Genomic DNA, 24634 nt, shown 5'->3' with positions numbered 1-24634 from the left:
GAGATACCACCTCATGCCAGTCAGAGTGGCTAAAATGAACACATCAAGAGACTATAGATGCTGGCGAGGGTGTGGAGAGACGGGCACCCTCCTACACTGCTGGTGGCAATGTAAACTGGCGCAGCCGCTCTGGAAAACAGTTTCCTTAGCTTATTAATGCACAGGATGTGAGAACTGGCCTGGATGGACTTGATCCTTCAAAAGTTAGTCATTTCTTAATTTTTAAAAATAGCTATTTTGAGATTTAATTCACGTATCCTACAATTTACTGATTTTTAAAGTATACAGTATAGTGACTTACAGTATATTCAGAGTTGTGCACCCATCACCACAATCCATTCTAGAACGCTTTCATCATTCCGAAAAGAAACCCTGTACTCTTCAGTCATCATCCCAATCCCTTCATACCGTCCCCCAGCCCCAGCCACCACTAATCTACTTTCTGACTCTGTAGATTTGCCTATTCTAGATATCTTTTATAAATGGAACCATACAATATGCAGTCCTTTGCTTTTTGTAACTGGGTTCTTTCACATAGCATGTTTTCAAAGTTCATCCACATTATAGCATGTATCAGTATTTAAATGCCAGATAATATTCCATTTATGGATGTACCACATTATGTTTATCCATTTATCAATTGATAGACATTTGGATTATTTTCACGTTTTGGCTGTTATGAACAATGAATGCTATGAACATTCATTAATTTTTTTTTTCCTGGACAGATATTTTCAGTTCTCTTGGATATTCACCTGGGAGTGGAATCACTGGGTCATATGGTAACTTGTGTTTAGCCTTTTGAGGAACTGTCAGACTGTTTACCAGAGCAGCTGCACCATTTTATATTCCCACCAGCAATATGTGAGGGTTCTGGTTGCTCTACATCCTCGTTAACAGTTATGATCCATCTTTTTTATTATAGCCATCCTCTTGGATGTGGACTGGTATCTTACTGTAGTTTTGATTTACATTTTCCTTGTGGCTAATGATACTGAGTATCTTTTCATCAGTTTGTTAGCCATTTGTTTATATTCTTTGGAGATATTCACTAAAGTTGACAGTGATTTTCACAAGGAATGCAAACAGGCAAAAACTTGAGTAATTCAAGTTATTCACTCATCTTTTTGTTGACAGTAGAGCATGAGTATTAGTTGGAGAGAAACATACATATTGATGATTCCTGAGCAGTCTTGGCTTTGCCTGGCTGTATCCAAAACATCCGATGCTTGGTCCACTGGACTTTTTCTTTCTTTTTCCTTTTCCTTTTCTAGTTTTATTGAGACAGAATTGACTTACATCACTGTACGAGTATAATATGTGTAGTGCAGTGGTTTGGGTTACCTGTATTATGAAATGTTTAGCAGTTAGTTCAGTTAGAATCCACAGTGTCATATGAATATGATAAAAAGAGAGAGCAAAAAAGAAAAAACCTTTTTTTCCTTGTGATGACAACTCTTTGGAATCTTTTTTTTAAAAACCTCTTCAAATTAAAAAAAATTTTTTATGTTTATTGATTTTTGAGAGAGAGAGACAGAGTGTGAGCCGGGGAGGGACAGTGAGAGAGGGAGACACAGAATCTGAAGCAGGCTCCAGGCTCTGAGCTGTCAGCACATAGCCCAACGTGGGGCTGGATCCCACAGATGGTGAGATCATGACCTGAGCTGAAGTTGGACGCTCAACCGACTGAGCCGCCCAGGTGCCCCAGGATTTATTCTTAATAACTTTCATGTATATCATACAGCAGTGTTAGCTATCGGGTTTCTTTGGGGGAGGGGCTATTGAACTTTTTCTTTTTTTTTTTTTTTTAAGTTTATTTATTTTGTGACAGAGGGAGAGAGCAGGGTCAAAGAGGGAGAGAATGAATCCCAAGCAGGCTCCACACTCCATGCAGAGCCCAATGTGGGGCTCAATCTCACAACTGTGAGATCATGACCTGATCTGAAATCAAGAGTTGGTTGCTTAACCAGCATAGCCACCCAGGTACCCCACTATTGGACTTTTTTTTAAAAGAGATTTATGGAAAACTTACAGGCAACTTGATATGTACAGAAAAGGTTAAGACTTTGTAATGGGGCAGACCTGGAGACCTGGATTTTATTGGCCTGACCATTTACTAGCTGTGTGATCTTGTGATGTGAATTGAGCCCTCCAAATCCTATCTCTGTATCTGAAAATTTTCAAACATAGAGGCACTAGTGTTAGCTAGTACTTTATCCATTTCTAGGCAGAGCTGTTTTCCAATATGCTTCAAAAATACTATTGTTCTCTGTTATTGAAAATTCTCCAGGGGAAAATGCTCCCCTCACTTCCCCCATTACCTCTGCCTGTACCTCTCTCTTATAGTTTTTCATAGTTACTTACTCATTATAATCAGACAAAGACTGAGAGACATAATAAATTTCTTTCACCAGAGTTTTTTTGTAGGGTGGTTGAATTTTGCTATTTGCAGGTGTAAAACATAACTGGCATTTTTAGAAGGAGATATTGAGGCCTTGATGTGAAATTAACTTTGTATTTCAAAATGCCACCTTGTTCTTTTCAGTACTATGTGGTATTTAGTGTCCCGTGGATAATATGATCTCACTGGTCTTCATTCCTATTATAATTCATTTAAAAAATTATTCAGTGTCCATTCTTGATTTTAATACCTTATGCTCAGGTCTTATTTATCAAAATTAAGTCCTTCCTTGTTGCCACTTCTCTTTTTAACCCTTAATATGAAGTACTTCATATTTTCCCACTTTATTTATTTTCAAGTTCTAATTCTTTTTATATATAGATATATATTTTTTTATTTGAGAGGGAGAGAGTGAACAAGCAAGTGGGGAAGAGGAGCAGAAGGAGAGAGAGAGGGAGTCTCAAGGAGGCTCCACACTTTGTGCAGAGCTCATTATAGAGCTCGATCCCACAACCCTGGGCCTGTGACCTGAGTCACCCAGGCACCTCTCACTTATTTATTTATTTATTTATTTTTTAAGCCTACCACTCTAGAAAACGATTCCCACAAAAACCACTGTTATTTTTGGGAAAACTAAAAAACACTTTCTTGGTTCTTATCCTTGCCCTGGAGCATTTGGTACTGTTGATCATCCATCCCTTCCTTGATTACCCTTGCTTTTTTGCCTACTTCTTTCACTGCCCTTTTCTACCTCCTGTCCTTTGTTGATTGCTTTTCCATCTCCTGCCTTCTAATTTTGGCTATTCCCACAGGCTCAGTCCTTAGCACTCTGCTCTTCTTTCTTGCCCCTAACCCAGAAAAGCCAACATTTCCCATGTCTTTAGCTAGCACCTCTCTGCATATGACTTCTAAACTTAAATACTCAGCTGACCCAAATTGAATTCTGGTATTTTCAGCTGCTTCCAGAATATCACCGTTTGTAGCTCCTTTGCTACTCTTTTAAATTCAACGTATTTAAGGAGTGCCTGGGGAGTTCAGTCAATTAAGCATCTGACTCTTGATTTTAACTCAGGTTATGGTCCCAGAGTTTGTGAGATCGAGCCCTGCATTGGGCTCTGTGCTGCCAGCTTGGAGCTTGATTGGGATTGTCTCTCTCCATCTCCTTCTGCCCCCCTTTCCCACTCAAAATAAATAAATAAACTTTAAATAAAATAAATTGAGTATATTTAAAATTGAACTTACCAAATCCACTCTTTCCAACCCTCATGACCTGCTTATTTCTGTTAGGGGTGCACCATGGTTGTGCAAGCTTGAAACCTTGGACCCACTTCATGGAGAGGTTTTGAAATCTTGGAGCCACTGGTGTGCAGGACTAGCTTACATGGGCTCATAAGAGCCAAATACTAATTTTGTGAGTTGGTTGCTAAGCACAGCCATTATGAAATATTAAATTATATAAAATTACAATGAAATAAATTATATTTAAAATAATGATAGTAAATACTCAAAGCACACTACCTTATAATTATTTTTACTACACGTTAGTATTTTTATGCTCTTGAGGTTAATTATGTCTGCTGTATCTCTGATGGAAAAGTATATAATGGTGTGCTATTGCACATTTAGTCCTGACATTGCCTTTAGTGATAGTATATTAGTGGCTGGAAATTGGTCATAGTAGGAGTATTTACATGATGGAAATCAACAACTGCTACATCTAGGACTGAGCTAGATGTTTTATTTTGTTTAAACTTAAAGTGGTGGAGAAAATGTTAATATTGGAGATTAAACCAAAAAGTGTGTTATATCTGTATGCATGTTGTGAATAGCACAAAAATTAAAGAAATGTTTCTTCAGTGTTTGAAAGCTATTACCAAATTCATCGTGAACCATTTTCTCCAACTGGGTAATCTACCCATCACCTTCCTACTCCTTTACTCACACAGGTACAAACACACACGTCTTGCATATTTCCATCTCTGTACCTTATCTTCTGTGGTTTTTCCATCTTCTGCCTTTCTACCAAAACATTTTCCAATCCTTCCAGTTCTTTCTCCAACAGGAAGTCTCACCAGATATTTTCAGCCTTTATATATATATATATATATATATATTTTAAAGTAATCTCTGCACTCAGCATGGGGCTCGAACTTACAACCCTCTGATCAAGAGTCCCATCCTCCACCAACTGAGCCACACAGGTGCTCTGCAGATCTTTTCTGACTCCTGTTCTCTTTGGAATGCTAGAATATTACAACTGGAAATAACTGTAGTGCTGTTTTCCACTCAGATGTGGAAATCCAGTATCCCAGTCTCTGGTTGAAAAATTCAGTGACTAGAAACCCACAACTTCTGAAAGTAGCCCTTTTTGTTGTTGTCTAGAGAATTATTTATGTTGAAAATTAATCTTCATTAATTTTACTAGCCTTCTGATCCTGCGTTGTGCCACCCAGTGAAGTTGTCACTGGACTTGTAACGAACGAGAAAACCTAATGCTGCTTCCTGCATCTATGTGACCTTAACTTCTCAAAGCCTCAGCTTCCTCAGTTCCTTCTGTTGATACATGAATAAACTTCATAGGGCCATTGTTTGAATTAAGTAAATACAAAATGAGATTATGGCTGATTATAAAGCATAGTAGTTAATGGCAAAGACTAAATTCAGAAAGACCAAACAGGCCAATTTTCCTACTTGTGACCTTGGGCAAGTTATTTAACATCTCTGTGCCTATTTTCTTCACGTGTAAAGTAGGAATAACACCTGCTTTATCAATGTGAGAGAGAGAGATAAGATACCATGTACAGCATTCAGCCTGGTGTTTGACATGGACCACATGTTTTTCCAAAGTCAGATCTTTTTTCCCATAGTTTCAGTTACAAAATTGGAATGATTTTTTCACAAGGAAAATAACCTGCAAATTCACTGTTGGTAATATTTGGTAAGAGAGGAGTTAAAATATAAATACATCCTGTCAAACACTGGGTACCTCGCATTTTGTTTCCTTTGCACTCTAGAAGGCTTTTCTGATTTTGGCTGGACTCCTCCATCTGCATTGGTCATTGTATCACATTTTGGTCTATAATAATTCCTGAGAGGTTTCAAGATGATTGACTCTTCATCTCCTTGTCCAGACTTTCTTGAATATTGTTTAAAGTTGGCTAGAGTATGTGGTGGATCTGGCTTCTATTTTAAAAACACACATACATTTCATCTGTGTTGTACTTCAAAACTGAAAATTCCTGAATTTTATTATTGTTTCACATTTCAGATTCCTTAATCTGTGTTTCTCTAGAACCAGAAATTTTGTGTAGATAATAAAATATTTTAAGACCAAATAAAAATCTGTTTCAATCTCATGCACAGGTCCGCAAGCACATCAATGATCTTTATGAAGATCTGCGGGATGGCCACAACCTAATCTCTCTGCTGGAGGTCCTCTCGGGCATCAAACTGGTGAGCTTCTGTCTTCTTCTCATGAGTGACCTTGCAAACGTGGCCCTGTTAACAACAGCTGCCACGATACTGACCACCACTGCCTGCTCTCTGTTACGTGGGAGGAAGAAGTAGAAGACGTTATTGGTGGACTTTATTTCTAAGTCATACTTAAGAGTTTTAAAATGATACAATTTCATCTTAATGTGAATTGATGGGTCATATTCTCATTTCTTGATGGAATCAGATATCAGTTTTATTCTTTTCATATGCAGTTTTTCCTCCTTATTTGTCCTTTATCTACTTGTTGGTATACTATTTCAGGAACAGTAGATTCACATTTAAAGATATTTTAGTGGGATGCCTGGGTGGCTCAGTAAGTTAAGCGTCCAACTCTTTATTTTGGCTCAGGTCATGATCTCGAGGTTCCTGAGTTTGAGCCCTGCACTGGGCTTTGCGCTGACAGTGTGGAGCCTGCTTGCGATTCTCTCTGCCCCTCCCCTGCTCTTGTGCTCTTGCTTGCTCACTCTCCTTCTCTCTCTCTCTCAATAAATAAATAAATAAACTTATAAAAAGTAAAGATTTTTTTTAGTAAGATGTATTTTTCTTTCTGGAGTTTTATTTCTAGTCTATATATAGGCTCTTCTATTTTCCCATCCATTGTGAATTGTTTTACTTTCTGTATTCAGCTAAGGATATGAAGTTTACCTCTAAAACCCCGGTATTTAGGAGTAGCTGGGTGACTCAGTTGATTAAGCGTACAGCTCTTGATTTTGGCTCAAGTCATGGTCTCAGGGTTCCTGAGTTCAACCCATGTTGGGCTCTGCTGACAGAGAGCCAGCTTGGGATTCTCCCTCCCTCCCTCTCTCTCTCTCCCCCTCTTCTTTCCTTCCCTCCCCCTCCCCCATGTCTGTCTGCTCTTCCCCACTCATGCATGCACATGCTCTCTCTCTCTCTCTTAAATAAACTTAAAAAAAATCCCAGGTATATAGAGTTCTTTTTTCCAATTCACCTCAGTTTCTTCCTTCTTTGATTAACTGAATATCAGAGGGTTAGAGAAGTACTGAAGTTGATATCTGAACACAGTCCTGGATCCAGTACATGTGAGTTCATTGGATAATTAAATATGCCTGCCTACTCCCAAATGTGTTAAGTAAGCATTGTTTGTGAGAAACACCTGCATATCTAAATGCAAATCTGCCTGAGCTTCTTGGCTTGTCAGATGATAGTTCATTTAAAAAATTTTTTTAAAATTTTTTTATTTGTTTTTGAGGGGTTGGGGCAGAGAGTGAGGGAGACACGGAATCTGAAGCAGGCTTCAGGCTCTGAACTGTGAGCACAGAGCCCAACATAGGATTCGAAATCATAAGCTGTGAGATAATGAATTGAGCCAGTCGGATGCTTAACTGACTGAACCATCCAGGTGCCCCCAGATGATAGTTCTTTTACTTGGTTTGTTTGAGAGATCAAAATAACCCCACTTGTGGGTTCTTTGTTTGGGGGGGGGAAGTGGACAGAGAGGGAGAGAATCCCAAGCAGGTTCCATGCTGTCAGCACAGAGCCTGACGTGGGGTTCTATTCATGAACCATGAGATTATGACCTAAGCCCAAATCAAGAGTCAGATGCTTAACCAACTCAGCCACCCAGATGCCCCAACATAGTTTTCATTTAGAAATGTCCAGGGCTAAACACTGGAAACATCTCTGGGGAAAGAATGAACTGAAGCAGCTTGAGCATTCTTTGCCTTTGGTGAATTCTTAGTCAGTGTTTTGGTATTTCAAGAAGGGAATTTAGCATGTTTTATTTCACTCCTTAAGTAATATTCAGCTTCTTCAAGGATTGGGGCTTGGCTTCCCATGGGCCCTTTGTTTTGGTATCACATCTTTTCTGTCTTACAGTAGAATTACTTTTATAATTATTTTTTCCTTTGAGAGAGCCCAAATGGGAGAGGGACAGAGGGAAAGAGGGAGAGAGAGAATCCTAAGCAGCCTCTTTTCCCAGTGCGGGGCTCACTGTGGTGCTCCATCTCATGACTGTGAGATCATGACCTGAGCTGAAATCAGGAGTCAGATGCTAACCAACTGAGCCACCCAAGTGCCCCTACTTTTTATAATTTTTAATGGACTACAATTGACAGATGCTTTTATTAGCACAGCCACTACTGATGAATTCCAGTTCTTATCTGGCACTCATTTATATATCTTATAAGTAATCAAAATGTCACTTTCACATTTCTGGACTTTATTCTTCAGGACTTACAAAGTTACATTTGGGGCAATTTGGCTGGGATATTTGATGAACTTGTAGGGATTTGATATTCAAAGTGATTCTTTTTGGTGACCTTGCTTACAAAACAGTCTGAAGACACTCCCTAACCTTTGAAAACGTGCAGGTTGTTTATGGAGATATTCATAGGATATCATCTTTTCACTGAGAACCATCCAGATATCTCTTTCATGGTTATTCTCATAATGCCTTTCTCCTTTAGTTGATTCACCAAGAGAGGGTGGGCAGCCATGGAGAATTGAAGCTGTGTTTCATCACAAGTGTTCAGTAAAACCATGTGACCTGGTCTTGATTTGGTTTTGCATGTTTTGGGAGATGGGAGGATAGTTTCATATTTGTTTTTACTTTTTTTCTTTAAATGTTGCATTCATTTCCTTTTCATTTTTGTGTTATGAATTTCCTGTCACTCTGTCATGTTTTTGCCTTGGTTGGTGGCCAAAGGAGCCAGCAGGGCTGAAGACCCTCCGTCTGGTGAGCATGCCCTCCTGGCGCCATACAAACAGCGAGGAGCAGGAAGAGGAAGATGAGGATGATGTAGTAGGTCTCCTGGGGTGCCCGGATCCCAGCAGCACTGCAGGGCCATCAGAGAGTCTGAGGCTCTCAAGGTCTCCATAGCCTTCTTCCCGCTGCACCTGGGGGTTTTTGGTCCCAAAGAAAGTGGTTAAAACTAATTGTGCCTCTTGCCACTGTTAGATGATCCTGGAGTGGCAATTGTTTTGCTTATCTGAGAGTGGTTGGCACAAAAAGAATAATGGCGTTTGGAGGTGTCAGGAGCTTTTGTGACCTGGAAACCGGTAGCTCTCTGGTGGCCTTGCTGTGTTCGTCTGAGTCTGGATTGCAGAACTGTGGAAAGTTTAGCTGAAGGCATGACAGTTAATTGTTTTCAGCTCCACACTTCAGACTAACTCTCACTCTGTCTCTCCACCCTCTGTAGCCTCCAGGTTCTCACCACATACCATGTCATTTGTTTTCAAAACAGCCTGTTGTTTGCAAACCACTCACTGCATGGAGATATGCTGCCTTGGTCAATAATATCTCAAGTTGCTGTAGAGGACAGAGATTTTAACCTGCATGTTTTTAGGGTATTTATTTTTGGTGGGGAGTACCAAGGAGTAAAGATAAAAGAGTGTGTGAGAAGAGCATTTCCTGTGTGGGCCCTAAATTATAGCCCATAATCTCTCCAGAAACTGGGTTTAGGCTATATTCCTACTTCCTGTCCTCTTAAAGTCATTTTTCACCTCTTCAATCTCCCTTCCCATTGCCTTGAACTCTTCACTTTCATAGGCTCTGTCTTCCTCAAAGCCATGTTCACAAGTAGTTTAGCTGAAATGATTGGAAAGAGGTTCTTGCTAGAAGGATTTTTCCGAAACCTTTGATGTGAGAAGTTATCCTGTGGCCCAGAAAGGCCTCAGCATCTCTGTAGATTATCCTCATCTGGGAGTGTTGCTTAGAAATGTTGGGGGTACCCAGAGAACTGCTTCTCCCCTTATCGTTATAATGCATTTGGTTACCTTTTGTGTGTTTCAACCTGGGGCGATATTGCCTCTGTACAAGCACCCAGCCTCATAGCTACCTTATTCATCAGCCTTTAATCAGTACCGCTTTGACATTTACAAATGAGTTGGATATATATAATCTAGTAAGAGTGATGTTTCAGTCCCAATTTTAGTAAAATAAATGCAACATTGGAAGATGAGACGGAGAAAAGGTCCCAGAGACAGATAGCCACCCGCTGCATGCTGTCAAGGCACACCAATTTCAGCCACATTTGGATGAATAGTAACTGAGCAGTGGACAGGGTGCCATAGGCATGGGATGGAGATGAGCTTCTCTCCAGCGGTATGACATCCAGGGTGGAGACTAACAGGAAATACCTTTCTTCAGAGTATCATTGTTGAGTGGCCCTACATCATCAAGGTTTTTGTTGCTCTCGGTATTTCTTATTGAGGTCCAAGGTGACTTTCCTAAATGGACACCCATCTGCCTGGAAAATAGCTTTCTTCCTGATTTTTGACTCTCATTTTTTAGTTTTTTATTTGTTTATTGAGCATGTGTAACTCTTCATTCCCTGGTTTAAAATTGGCTACCTCTAGCTTCTTTTGCCAGGTTTTTAATAAGGTTGGCTCTAATTACTATGCGATATGCAATTAGGACTTTCCGCCCTTCCCTTAAAATAGTATTTAACTGTGATTTTAGGAGCCACAGAGTCAGAGTCTCGTTTCTATTAGCCGCACATCCAGAATCAGGTTCTGTTGTACATGGCCCGCAGAAGACCCTGCACAGGAGCTGTGGCACTGATTCAGCACAAGTAGTCCAAACACAACGTGTGTTCATGAGACGCACGGTGGTAAACAAGCATGGAGGCCTCCGAGAACATGGCAAAACACACACAGGCCCCGCCACCGAGGGGTGCTTTATGTAATGCTCCCATGGCTGGCTTCCACCATGAGGAATTCTGTGTGGTCTTTCAGTCCCTGAAATGAAAAAGGATGGGGTCTGCATGGGTAAATTGGCGTAGCTAAAATTACCATCTCTTTTGTTTGTTTGCAGCCCCGGGAGAAGGGCAGGATGCGTTTTCATAGGCTGCAGAATGTGCAGATTGCCCTGGACTTCCTAAAGCAGCGGCAGGTAAGATTATTCTATGCTCTCCCTATTCTGCCATGGAGTATTGGCATTGACCCAACTTAGGGATGTTCTCAGCTCTCCTAGTGAGCCCTCAGTAATTGCTACATATGACTGGCCCAGTCTGAGTCTTGTTTGCTAGTGAACAATTGCATTGTGGCTGGACAAATCATTTGGTAGTTCTTGCATAGAACTTATGGCCTTCCTGAGTGGAAGAGTGTTAACAGAGAAGAGTAAGATGCTAAAGATCGAAACTTATGGGCCCACCTAAGGTGGGGATCAAAAGGAAGATGAAAAATAAATTGGCAAAGAAGATGGAAAAAGTATGTAATCCAGGAAGAGGGAAAACCAGAATGCTACGTGACCCTGAAGAGTAGATGAGGGGCTGGTTAGGATTGGCCATCGTGTTGGTGCCACATGGGGTCTGAGGCTGTCATGTCAAGCATTGGTGACTTGAGAACAGTCTGAGTAGAGCAGGAGAGCACTTGGAGTTCAGTGGGCCTGGATATAGGAAGGGAAAAATAAGTTTTCCACATGTTTTAGGAGGAGAAGCCAGTGAATGGGGGCAGACAGAAATGAGAGTGAGGAGGAGTGCTGACAGTGACAAAATATTAGCCCTGGGAGATGCCACAGAGAGGGTCCAGCCCAGTGTCTTCATTTCCTAGATAAGGAAAGTGAGATCTGGCTGGGTGAAATGACCTGCCCCAGAGTGCACAAGCTCGAGTGGAGCTGGGACTTCCACTCAGGCCTCCTGCTGGGGAGTTCAGTGCCCCTGCACTGTCCCTGCTGTTTCTATACGTTGTCTCCCCTCACACCACCCCACCTCCTGCTTTCTAATGGATGAAAATAAATTCAGGGATTGAGGGTAAGATCCTGAGCACAGCTGGTGTGATTATCTTTGAAAAAGAAAAGCAAAATGTCCCTTTCCTTGAGATACAGGGAAAAGGAAGGAGGGAGGGATAAAGACGCAGGGGTGATGTGTGGTAGAAAGGAAGATGGATGAGAGGGTCAGAGAGTTTGTCTGCTTGGAGCCAGCCGTGTGGAAGACATCGGTCTAGCCTCGGGCGCCAGGCAATCACTCTGGCCAAGCTGGACATTGAATGGTATGCATATTTTTAGAGTTAGTTCATTTTCATCACTCTTACCAGTATTTCTCATTAACTTGGGAAATTCTCTTTCTCTGTACTCCCAGAGCAGTTTACTTCCAATATAATAACATCTACTACTTTATTATTTCTCTTTGCTCGCATACACTGTAGGCCCCGTGAGGACTGGGAATGGGATCTTTCTCCACATTTTTCTCTTCATCACCTGGCATAATGAATGGTCCTTAACTGACACTTAATAAATATTTGTTGAAATAAATTGACAAATGAAAAGTAGTGGGGGAATTAGAGGCAGTGTTTAGAGTACTGGAGAAAGCAAAATTGGAAATGTCTGTGTGTAGAGCTGGAGGGACCCTGGGGGTTCTTAATAGCCAAGGGAGATTGGGAAGAATCGATTAGCTACAAGTCTAAATAAAGACAGAGGGTAGATTTGGTTACTATGATCAAATTAAAGTATGTACGGATAAGAACAGCAGACTCAGAAAAGGGTAGGGAGAACTCTAGAGCAGCTCTTGCTAATGGGGAGGTCTAAGTTTTAGTTGTGGAGGTGTCCAAAGTAGAGGAAAAGTAAAAGTCCTCAGAATGGAGAAGGTACATGAACTGTGCAGATGGGGTGATATTTGGGTCATTGAGATGAGTGCTAATAAGATTGTCACTTTTAGGAGTTAGGTGCTAAAGTTGTCAAAGATTAGTAGAGATTGGAAGGTGGTTCGCAAAGTAGACTTCAGAATAGAAGGGGGAAGCTGATAGGAGTGGGGCTGAGGAGTTTGGACGTGGCTAATGCCACATCCTTCCAGCTGTGGGTCTGTGATTGGTGATTAGAAAACTGTATTCTCCATCTAGAAGGGTAGCCTCTCCTACCCACAGTATACAGAAGAGGAGATGGAGATACAAGGGTCTTAGTCTGTTCAGGCTGCTGTAACAAAAATACTTCAGTGGTAGCTTATTAACAACAGAAATGTATTTCTCACAGTTCTGGAGACCAGGAAGTCCAAGAGTAAGGCACCAGCAGATTCAGTGTCCTGGTGAGGTCCTGTTTTCTGGTTCTTGGACCACAGTCTTCTGGCTGTGTCCTCACATGGCGGGGGCGGGGGGGCGGGCAGTGGGAGTGGGCGGGAAGGGACCGCTCTGGGGTCTCTTTTATTCGGGCTTCACCCTCAGGATTTAATCCCCTCCTTAGGCACCATCTGCAAATACCATCACAATGGGTGTTAAGACTTAATATATGAGTTTTGGAGGGACACAGAATTTAGCCTGTGGTACCAGGTCACTGTTCGTATAGGGGAGAAGTGAGGTCACCAGAGTTCTTTAGAGACACACTGATTTCAGTTCAACTGAAGAGATAAAGGAAGGCCAGCTCAAGGGCAGTTTGTCACAATTGAACAGGAACTCCGTGAGGGTCTGACAGAAGAGGCTCACAGGGGCTGAGCTGCTTTTCCTGGTGTACTCACAGTTTCAGCACTGAAAGTCCTGCACCCCAGGAACTCTGTTACCAGCATTTGGGACAGTTGGTCACCCTAGCGGCAGATAGGGCCTGTGTGTCTATGTACATTGTGTTGTTAGAATGAGATTTTATGGGTAAAAGCAGATGCGAGTGAAGGCGTGGGCAGGTGTGGGTATCTTCAGTAGAGGAGGGAAAATGGAGGTTGAGAGCAGGCCAAAAGGTAAGGAAGAGGAGCTTGCTACTCACTCCCAGAGGAAAAAAGAAAGAAAAATAAATGAGGGCTGTGATGACTTAATAAAAAAGCAACTTACAATACCGTGTGCTTATAAGGTTGCCTTGCTGATGGGAATGCACAATGGTACAATCATGCTGGAAGAGAGCTCGGCGGTTCTGTATAAAGTTAAACATACACCCTATGACCCAGCAGTCCCACACCTCGGAATTTACCCTGTAGAAATGAAAGCATATGCTCATGAATCTAGGAGCTTTTTATTTATTACTGTCCCAAACTGGTAGCAGCCCTAATATTCTTCAGTGGATGAATGGGCAAACACAGCAGAGTCTGTTGATATGATGGAATACTACTCAGCAATAAAAAGGAGCAAATGGGTGATCCTGGGACAACAAGGATGGAGATCTCCAGGGCATTATGCTGAGTGGAAAAAACTTACATACTGTCTGATTCTTTCCATACGAAATTCTAGAACAAGTAAGATGGGGAATGGATCAGTGGTTGGCAGGAATTAGGGGTCGGGGCAGGGTGTGATTACAGAGGAGTAGCATGAGGTCACCTTTTCAGGGTGACAGAAGTGTTCTATTATCCTGACTGCGGTGGTAGTTATGCATCAATACAGACATTCAGACTCAGAGCTGTACGTGCACCCACATACCACACACAGTTTAATTGGATATAAGGGTGAAAATCTGCAAAAGTGAAATCAAAACCAAAAGTCCTAGAGCTCTGAGATCAGCCTTTGTTTCTTTTCCAGGTGAAACTAGTGAATATTCGCAATGATGACATCACAGATGGCAACCCCAAGTTGACCCTGGGCCTGATCTGGACCATTATTTTGCACTTCCAGGTAGGGCCTGTGAAGTTTGGGCTCACTGTTCCTTGAGTTGGACATTGTGTGGCCTCCCCTGGTTAGCGCCCAAGCCTTTCTTCTCTGTGTATGGCCATGAACAAGGGTGAGAGTGGGAGTGGCCTGGGAACAGAGCTGTTGTGGCCTAAGCCCAGAACTTCCTGATTGTTTGCATGCTGAAATGGGATTTTTCACTGGTTTGTGTGTTGGCAGGTTGTTAGAAGTCTGCTCAGTTGGGTCAAAACTGGCTCTTTGGGATCATTTTCCTCGTCTCTATTGATCTTAAAACAAGCCTGGTTAATTACAGCACTGTCTTAGTCAGTTTGGGCTTCTATAATGGAATACAGATGGCCTTAGAGATACTGCAGTTTGAATCCAGACCACCACACTACAGCAGTCAGATGAATTTTTTGGTTTCCCTGTGCATATAAAAAATTATGTTTACACTAGACTATAGTCTATAAGTGTGCAACAGCGTTGTATTTTTAAAAAAGTGTACAGACTTTAATTGAAAAATTGTTTACTACTAAAAAATGCTATGATTTGAGTTTTCAGAGACCCATAATCACTGATCATATACCACTGTAATAGATATAATAATGAAAATTTTGAAATATTGGGAGAATTACAAAAATGTGACACAGACACAGGTGAGAAAATGTGGTTGGAAAAATGACACAGATAGACTTACTCGATGTAGGGTTGCCACAAATGTTCAATTTGTAAATAATGCAGTATCTTTGAAGTGCAGTAAAGTGAAGCACAATGAAATGAGGTATGCCTGTACCATGGATTCGGTGGCTTAAACTACAAATGCCTTGTTCTCATGGTTCTGGAGGCTGGAAGTCCGAGATCAGACTGTCAGGATAGTCAGGTTCGTGGTGGGGCCCTAGTCCTGGTTATCTTCTCATGTGACCTTTCTTTGGTGCGTGGGTGCAGAGAGAGATCTCACGGTCTCTTCATCCTTTTATAAGGGCATTCATCCCACAAATGTACCCAGCATGGGGGCTCTGCTCTCATAACCTCATCTGAAACTAATTACCTCTCAAAGGCCCCCACCTCCAAATATGACCTTGCATGTAAGGGCTTCAACACGAATTTTGAGGGGGCTCGAACATTTAGTCCACAGCAAGCACCTCAGCAGCTGGGTTTGCATATGGGCTGGTAAGCACAAGCTTGTTGCTTCCATCATACTCAAGAGCAGTGGCATCTGGGTCGTGTTCACGTGGTCACACAGGCTTGTCTGCTCCCTTCCTAAGAAGGCAAATCCCTTTCAAGTCTGAATTGCTCTTGAAAAGTACAGCCTTATTTTTATAAAAAGACCATCTTGAATCGTTTTAGTCCTGCCAAACAAAGCTGTTTTTCAGACAGTTCTCCCATACACAGTCCCTGTATATGAAGCTGATAGATTAGAGGGAGCACTTTTTGAGCAGGTAAGAAAAGAAGGCTAATATAAATAGCTCAAGGACTCCAGGGACCCGAGTGGCTGTTATCCTAGTTGGAGCATTAGTGCCACCTGCTGGTTAGAAGCAGACTAGCGGGTGTCCTGCCATTTCTCATTACCTGAGAAAATTATGAGTTTGGGGCTTATTTCTTGGGGCTCTGGTTTGGAGCCAGTGCTGGCAATGTGGAAAGTGTGGAAGTAACATGTATTTTTATGCAACCACAGGGTGTCTTCAGGCATGCTTTGGATATAGGGATAACCAGGAACATGGACTTAGCAGGTGTGCTTTAGCAGGGTGGAAGCAAGAGCTTTGTTGAGCTTTCATGGAGTACTAGAGTTATCCCATTAGAGCCCCTAAGAACAGAAAAGTTTTGTCACCATATTCGTCGCCATCATTGTTGTTGCCATCAGAGGAACTGTTTTGGTTGTTTGTATTTTTGCCACAAACCTGTCCCCACTGTGAGTCCCAGTGTTGGTCTCATAGGTGTGAGGTAAGAGGACTCTATACTATCTCTCTATTTATCCTTACTGAAATTAAATCTCTTTTTAAAAGGGAGACTCATAGGCCAAGAAATAAAAACTGACTTGGTTAATCAAAACTTTGCTGGGACAGAAGAGATGGAGATAATGGAACCATTATTTCCCTGAACAGCTCCATCAGGAAAATGTGTACTCTCACTTTCTTTAAAAATTTCTTATAAAAACCTTCAAACACTTATAAAAGTAAAAAAAAACAGTGTGAAGAGCTACCATGTACCTATCACCTATCTTGACAATTCTTAACTCATGACCAGTATTATTTCACGTATTCTAATCTACTCCTCAAACCCTAGTAGGGTATCTTGAAAGAAATCCCAAACTTCATGTAATTTCATCTGTACATATTTCAGCATGTAAGTCTGAAAGATAAAGATTCTTAATTAAAATTTTTAAATGTTTATTCATTTTTGAGAGAAAGGGGGAGAGAGGGTGAGCAAGTATGAATGGGGGAGGGGCAGAGAGAGAGGAAGACACAAAACCCAAAGCAGGCTCCAGGCTCTGTGCTGTCAGCACAGAACCTGTTGCAGGGCTCAAACCCACCAACATGCAAGATCATGACCTGAGCCAAAGTCAGACACTTAACTGACTAAGCCACCCAACTGCCCCTAAAGAGTCTTAATTTAAGCACACTATCATAACACTGTAAAACTTGATAATTTCTTAATCTCATCAAATATCTGATTAGTGTTCAAATTTCCCAAGTTCCTTCATTAAAAAAATACAATAGTTGATTTGTATGAATCAGAATCCCAACAAAGTCTACTACATTGCATTAAATCCCTCCTACTCCTCCAACAAGCCATTGAGGAAATCAGGGTTTTGTCTTTTAAGGTTTGTAAAGATGTCGATATCATCTCTGGGATGTCTTCATCCCTCTCTTGTATTGCTTATCAGCTGGTGCTTTAGATGTAAACCTGAGGCTCAGTCACATTCAGGCTCCTTTAAGGAGGATGTGGAAGGCAAGGGTGATGATATTGAGTTGTATATTTCTGCTGTTGAACATGTGGGTTTAGCTATTATCAGCCTGATCCACGCATTCCCCTATTATGACTTTACCTAATAGTTTTAGCAACTATTCATCATTGTTGCTAGTTCCACTATTTCATTAGAAGTTGTTCCTGGGTGGCTCTGTTAGGTAAAGAATCTGACTCTTGATCTCACCTCAGGTCTTCATCTCAGAATCATGAGTTCAAGCCCCTCAACTGGGCTCCATGCTGGTGCCTACTTTTTAAAGGTTGCAAAATGGTGCCACTTAAATTCCTTCATTCCTTTTTCATTATTTAGCTGGATTACTTCTATAAAGAACTTCACCTCAGCAATTACCCTGAGAGATATCTCTTCTAGGAAAGGGGAGATACAAAGATCTCCCTCTGTTTACTAGTTTTCAGTGTAATTAATTGGTTCCCTAAGATTCTCCAAAGAAACAAATGAAAGTTTCTTCATTTTTTTTCTTAGTATCACTTATGATTCAGGGGTTTTTAAATATGTTCCAATCAAATACAGCTATCATTCTTCCTAATGCTCAAATAACTCCATCTTTGGTCAATGAGAGCTTCCTAAAGTTGATTCTGAGTCTTTTGGCATGATCTCCATTGTCCTTTTTGATAATCTCCTTTATTTCTTGTGATGAGATGTTCTAGACTCTTTTAGCGTATTTCCTGTCCAAGGCCTGAAATTTGCAATTTCTTAAAGAAACTCTTATTCTTTTATTGACCACAATCTAAATGCTACTAGGTTGGTCAGTTTTTCTGTAGACAGAGCTAGCCAATAAGTATGTTTTTCTTTTTTAAAAAATCATGAATTTATACTGCTATCTCTCATTCAAAATTAAAATTAGAGTTATTTAAAAAAGTTTTTTCAGGAGTGCCTGGGTGGCTCAGTCTGTTAAGCGTCCGACTTCGGCTTAGGTCATGATCTTGCGATTCGTGGGTTCGAGCCCTGCATCGGGCTGTGTGCTGACAGCTAGCTCAGATCCTGGAGCCTGTCTTCAGATTCTGTGTCTCCGTCTCTCTCTGACCCTCCCCTGCTCGTCCTCTCTCTGTCTCTCAAAAATGAATTTTAAAATACACATTAAAATTTATTTATTTATTTATTTTTTTAGTAATCTCTACACCTAATGTGGGGCTCAAACTTATGACCCTGAGATCTAGAGTCACATGCTCTTCTGAGCCAGCCAGGCACCCCAAAATTATAGTTTTATTTTAACTTCTTTGACTTTATATCTTTTTTTCTCATGCTGAAAATCTTGATCCTAACAACAGTAACGTATTACTTATTCCCTTTTCCGTATACCTACATACACATAGATGTCTATACAATCACATATACATATTACATGTAATGCATTTGAACCAAAACAACAATCTCAGTGTTATTATTAACAATATGATTACTGAGAAGTTTGTGGGTTTTTTAAAGTTTATTTATTTATTTTGAGTGAGAGAGAAGGTGTGAGCAGGGAAGGAGCAGAGAGAGAGGGAGGGAGAGAGGAAAATCCCAAGCAGGCTTAGCCCTATCAGTGCAGAGCTCCATTCGGGGCTTGATCATGACCTGAGTCAATGTCAAGAGTCAGATGGTTAGCCCACTGAGCCACCCAGGCACCCTAAGAAATTTGTGATTTCTCTGCAGTTTTCATTGTCCTTTATGTATATCTCCTAAGAATGTAGGAGATAATTATATTTTAAAGTCGTTTGAAAAAATTTCTGTATTGTGAAACTATTAATTCAGTACAAAATTAGGTTCATTGGTTTTAATTTGCATCCAAATTTTTAGGGATTGCTTTTCCTCTTTCAGTTTTATTTTACATTTTATAGACCATCTATGTTGTTCCAAAGGGAAATTTTTAAAGTGTGTGTGAAGTGTCCTCAGAGAAGTCTAGCCTCCGGACCTGCCCTCTCCATTGTTTCTTCTCCTTTCATGTAGTTTGCTGACTGTTTTAAAACACTTTTTTTGTTGCCATTTATTGTTTATTTTAGGAAAATACATTCTTTTTAAAAAATGACTTTACTGAGGTTTATACACCATAAAATTGACCCATATTCATCATACAATTCCATGATTTTTACAAGCTCTACAACCTCCCCATAATCCAATGTGAAGACCATTTTCATCATACCTGGAAGACCCTCCTGCCCATTTACAGCCCCCTTCATACTCCTCCCCAGCCTTAGGCAGCCACGAATCTAGTTTTGTTCTCTATAGATTTGCCTCTTCTGGACATTTCACATAAATGGGATCATAGAATATGTGCTCTTTTGTGTCTGGCCTCTTTCACTTAGCGTTAAAACTTTGAGGGTCATCTATATTGAGGCATGTATCAGTATTTCATGCCTTTTTATTGCCGAGTACTGTTCTATTATATAGATGTACCACATATATTGTCTATTCAGCAATTGATGGACATTTGGGTCTTTTTCACTTTTTGGCTGCTATAAATTATGTTGATAAGAATATTTGAGTACCAGTCTTTGTGTGGATGTATGTTTTTATTTCCCTTGGATATATACCTTAAAGTGGAATTGCTAGGCTGTATGGTAAGTTGATGTAAAACTTTTTAAAAAACTGCCAAACTGTCTTCCAAAGTGGCTGTACCATTTTACATTCCATCAGCAACCTGTGAGGACTGTTATTTGACATATCCTTGTCAAGATTTGTTATTATTTGTCTTTTGATTACAACTGTCAGAGTGGGTGTGAAAAGGTATCTTCTTGTGGTTTTAATTTACAGGAAAATATATTTTTTATGTTTTATTTGTTTTGGGAGAGAATGAGTAGGGGAGGAGCAGAGAGAGAATGAGTGGGGGAAGAGCAGAGAGAGAGAGAGAGAGACAGAGACAGAGACAGAGAATCCAAAGTAGGCTCCGAGCTTTCAGCACAGAGTCTGACATAGGGCTTGAACCCACAAGCTGTGAGACCATGGCCTGAGCTGAAAGTTGGATGCTTAACCTACTGAGCTACCCAGGTGCCCCCAGGAAAATGTGTTCTTTAACTGAATTCCACAAACATTTGCAAGGACCAGCTACCCGCAGAGTCTTAAGTATCTGTGGGAGATACAAAATGAACTAGACACAGACTGAACTCAGGTTCAACTGAATAATTCAGGCGTGTGAGAAGAGATGCACCATAAAATAGCTTGATAGAGGTTTAAAGAATCAGAGAGGTATGAGCCAGGGAGATGGAACAAGTATGTACTCAATAGTTAGCAGCAATGACTGGTAGCAACTTGTTACAATTATTAACAGACCTTATAATTACTGTGGCTTTTGACTTAGCCCACTGTTCCCTGCCCTGTTACCCATTTTACAGAAAATAAAATAACTTTTGGTTTAGTCTGTCGTCCGTATGCATATTGGCCACCTGCATTCCTTTGTTTGCTATTTCAGCATAGCTAAGTAACTATTTTGTCATTTTGTCATGGGAAACTCTGCTGCCAGAGTATTTCCTTAGATGCAACTAACTACTAATTCCTTTTCTTTGCTGTTCTTGATGGCTTGGTGTTTGTCTGTATTCGCCTCGTGTTTGGGAATGTGGGGAAGGTTCTCTTCTTACAAAGCTTTTGGTTGGCTGATAAAGGGTTATATATTAGAGGCTTCATCATCCGTGAGAATATGATGTGTCTCTTGCTAGCTATGTATTATTGCGGTTTTCTAGTCTTTTATTATTGAGTATCTGTTAGCTTTTCTCACCAAGGATACCTACTACATAAAGCCAAATAGAAATGTAGAGTAGAGCTATCAAATGTTAGGGGATCAGTAAAATAGTCATTACAGTCCCTGTTGTTGGTGCTAATGAAACATTTCCCGTACAACCAACTTTCTTGTTCCTTCTGACCCCCAGGTAAATACTGTTCTGACGTTGATGTAGATGATTCCCATGTATGCTTTTATATCTTTATGACAGATGAGGTATTCATAAACAATATGTACTGTTGTTTATGCGTTTTTATAGTTGATATAGATCCTGTCTTCTATATATCCCCCCCTGCATGTTTGTTTATTTTTAAGAGAGAGAAAGAACGAGTGCACGTGCACACAAATGGGTTATGGACAGAGAGAGGGGGGAGAGAAGATCCAAAGTGGGCTCTGTACTGAAGGCATTCATTGCTACAGTGAACATCTGTGTACATGTGTCCTTATGCCTATAGTAAAGTGGGTTTTTTGGATAGGTATCTGGACTAGAATTATTAGGTCATACATACACTTTTCCTTTATTTTGCCAAACTACTCTCAGAAGCAGTATGTGACTCATAATGTTGTGTTGGATAACACTACTGTTTTAACATTTGTTTGTTTGCCGTCTGGATCTCTGCAGTAGGATGCCAGCTTAAAAATGGATTTTGTCTCTTGTTCTCTTCGCCTGGCTTAGAACAGGTACTCAATAAACATTTGTTAAGCGAATGCATATTTTATTAATTTGATCATCTCAAAGCTAGGAGATAGGTAGACCAGATGGCTATTTTCCAGCACTAGCTGTTCACATGAGCAACTGAAACAGAATCCTACTGACATTTTTGGATTACACTTTCAGATCCTAATAATAGGATTTTGTGTCCTTTGATTTTGTCCAAACCTGTATTAATGTTACGATTTATCATTTTTCTAAAAGATAAATTCTGAAAGTCAGAATCTGACAAAATTAGCTCTCCGAATCTCAAATGTTTATCAAATACAAGGATATGCCTAGCACTCTGAAATTAAAAAAAAAAAAATTCAGGGGAGTTAAGGTTAAGAAGTGGTTTTCGCTGGTAGATAGGAGGTTTACATTTTTGTGAACTTTATGGCACTTAGCACTTGGCCTATAGATAAAGCATTATTCATGTTTGTGGAATGAATGAATGAACTCAGTCACTCTGGCTGTCTCCATGTAAGAGCTGTGGGCAGTAAACAATTAACCAGAAAAAGCCAAAGCAGAAGATCTGAAGAGAGTCTGTGCCCAGTCTCTCCTTAGTCGCCCTTGGTCAGCTGCTTTCCCAGAAGGCAGCAGGCCCTGTGTTCAGAGCTCAGGCAAGATGAGAAAAAAGGTACAGGGCGAAGTCTTCATGATCAGAGTTAACTTACTTAGTGAAACAGTGGAAGCAGAGCCCCTGTTAAGAAAAACAAACACCCAACTGGGTCTTAGAACATATCTACTTTCCTCAGAGCCTCTTCAGGAAAATAAAAAGTCTTTTAGGACCTTAGTGGTGGTGATGGTAGAGTGTCTCATATATTATTGCCTAAGTAACAAATGGGAAGAAAAGGGATTTACTGTAGACCAGGCACTGAGCCAAGCACTTTATAGGCACTACCTCATCGGTCTTCGCTCACCTACTTCCACAGGTGGTGGTATCCACCTTTTACAGGTAAGGAAACTGAACCACTTAGCAAGTTAGTTACTTTGCTAAGTGACTAGACCTGGGAATTTGAACCTAGGCCTCTTTTACTGAAAGCTCTGCTCCTTCTCTAGTCCAGTTTTCCTCTGGGGCAGAAGGAAATGAAGGCCTGATCTGTCCAACATATACAGGAAGTTTAAAAAATAAAAGGCTCCCACAAATAAATATGCCAAGTTCTGTCAGGCCTTCCTGTCAGCAGCAGTCAGATTAAGCAGCTGTCTCTCTTGCCCCCTGAGTTGATCAGTTGCAGGAATTTGGTTTGCTTGTATTTCCTAAATAAAATTCAAGTTTCGGCCCTGGATTGTGCACCTGAAAAGTTCCATAGTTCTGTTCTCTTTGTCAGAGGAGTGAAGGCTGGTGCCTGCTTAGAGAATAGACTCTAGGGGTTTTTGCTGATTAAATGATCTCCTGTTGTCTGATTGAGTTTCTCTCCCATGCTGGTCTCCTGGTCTCGTTTCTTGCTGTGGATTATGATCGCCGTAAGATGGTGCTGCAGCTTTGCGCTCAGCTGTGGGAAGAGGCTTGCGGAGAAGCACCTATTGCAGTGGAGGCAGATGGGTCTCAGTAAGCAGTTATGTAGGAGCTGCTGCCTTAGGGTTTCCTACTGCTTTCCTTCTGTGCAGGGCGTTTTCCAGGTGAGGTGGAAAGCATTAACATAGGGCCAGGCAGGCTATTTCCCTCTGCTCTGTGGTCTGGATCCTTTTGGTATAGAGTAAACCGCTGCAGCAGAGAAGTACAGACTCTTTCCACTCCATCCACAGCCCAAGGGGCTGTGTTATCTTGTCCATCAGACACTATTCTAAAAATTGGGTGGGCGATTCCTACTGACATAACAGGGTGATTTTTGAATCCAACTTTTTAGACCTTTAATTCAGACTTCTGCCCTACTGCAACTTGAGTAAAAAACATCTGGGCCTCATTTTAGCAATTTCCTCTCTTACTCCCAGTGTTGGGTCCTTGGCCCATGTGAATATGGTTGACAATCCAGAACAGTGGGTATCTTCCAGTTTTACTTAACTGAGGGCAGCCTAATCCCCACCACAGTTAGAACATAGCATAACATGGAGTTGAAATTAGCAATCTTAAATAGGAGTTCATGGACTGGCTTTGCCACTTACTAGCTGTGTAGTCCTGAGCAAATTAGTTAACGTTCTTAAATCTCCATTTCTTTACCTGTAACATAGTAGTTTTGACCCCATATGGTTACTGTCAGAATTAAATGAGGTAATCCATAGTTTAGCACAGTGCTTGGCACGTAGCAGATGCTGATAAAAATGTTAGCTGGAGGCATCAATGATTACTGGTGAACATTTGTGTAACTATTGTTCAGCAGAGGTGGAGCTTCTTCGTTGTATTTGTATTTGTCCTTTTTACAGAGCCTCCTTACACAATATTCAAAACCGATTTCCCAATGTCTCCTCTGTGTCATTGGCTATCAGAATTAATAGATCTCTCTTTCTCTCCCCACCCCCCCTTTTTGGAAAGGCCAGGAGGGAAATAAATGCTGTCAGAGGCTAGATCTTTAAAGCCTGTGTTTCTTAACTGTGAGGAGTAGGCTAGGCTTGGGTCTCTCTTCAGGTTATAATTTGTTTATAATATTTTTTAAATTTCTGACCTTAAAATTTTGAGCATCGATCTTCATTGCTTGATATTTTCTCCTGGGCCTCTGGCACAACAATTGAAATCTCTTTCCTTTCAGAGTCTGGGGGCAGTGATAATGGCAGCGTCCCCAGCGCTGGTTCTTCTTGGCCCTTCCCTGCCCAGTTTGTAGCAGCATGCTGGTTTGCTTTCCCCTCTTCCTGCTCCTCCTTCCTTCACATTACCTTGTTCCATGGCCTTTCTTCTTTCCCCTCCCTTTTCCCTTTACTCTTACATTCCACCCCCTCCTCCTCACCCTCCCTAGTTTTCCC

General features: G+C 41.0%; 1 protein-coding gene across 5 annotated transcripts in view; it reads left to right on the top strand.

The window, feature by feature from the left end:
• The window catches only part of MACF1 (microtubule actin crosslinking factor 1), a 324783-nt gene that overhangs the window by 129442 nt on the left and 170707 nt on the right, over window positions 1-24634 (top strand). For all 5 annotated transcript variants that reach the window (XM_029947033.1, XM_029947032.1, XM_029947029.1 and 2 more), the window contains exons 3-5: window positions 5765-5854; window positions 10671-10748; window positions 14282-14374. In XM_029947033.1, coding sequence (XP_029802893.1) covers window positions 5765-5854; window positions 10671-10748; window positions 14282-14374 — 261 coding nt within the window. The remainder of the gene's footprint in view (window positions 1-5764; window positions 5855-10670; window positions 10749-14281; window positions 14375-24634) is intronic.

This window comes from Suricata suricatta, chromosome 8 (assembly GCF_006229205.1).
Source record: "Suricata suricatta isolate VVHF042 chromosome 8, meerkat_22Aug2017_6uvM2_HiC, whole genome shotgun sequence".
Lineage (NCBI taxonomy): Eukaryota > Metazoa > Chordata > Mammalia > Carnivora > Herpestidae > Suricata > Suricata suricatta.
The sequence above is the reverse complement of the archived record's forward strand: the minus strand, read 5'-3'. Positions and strand labels throughout refer to the sequence as shown.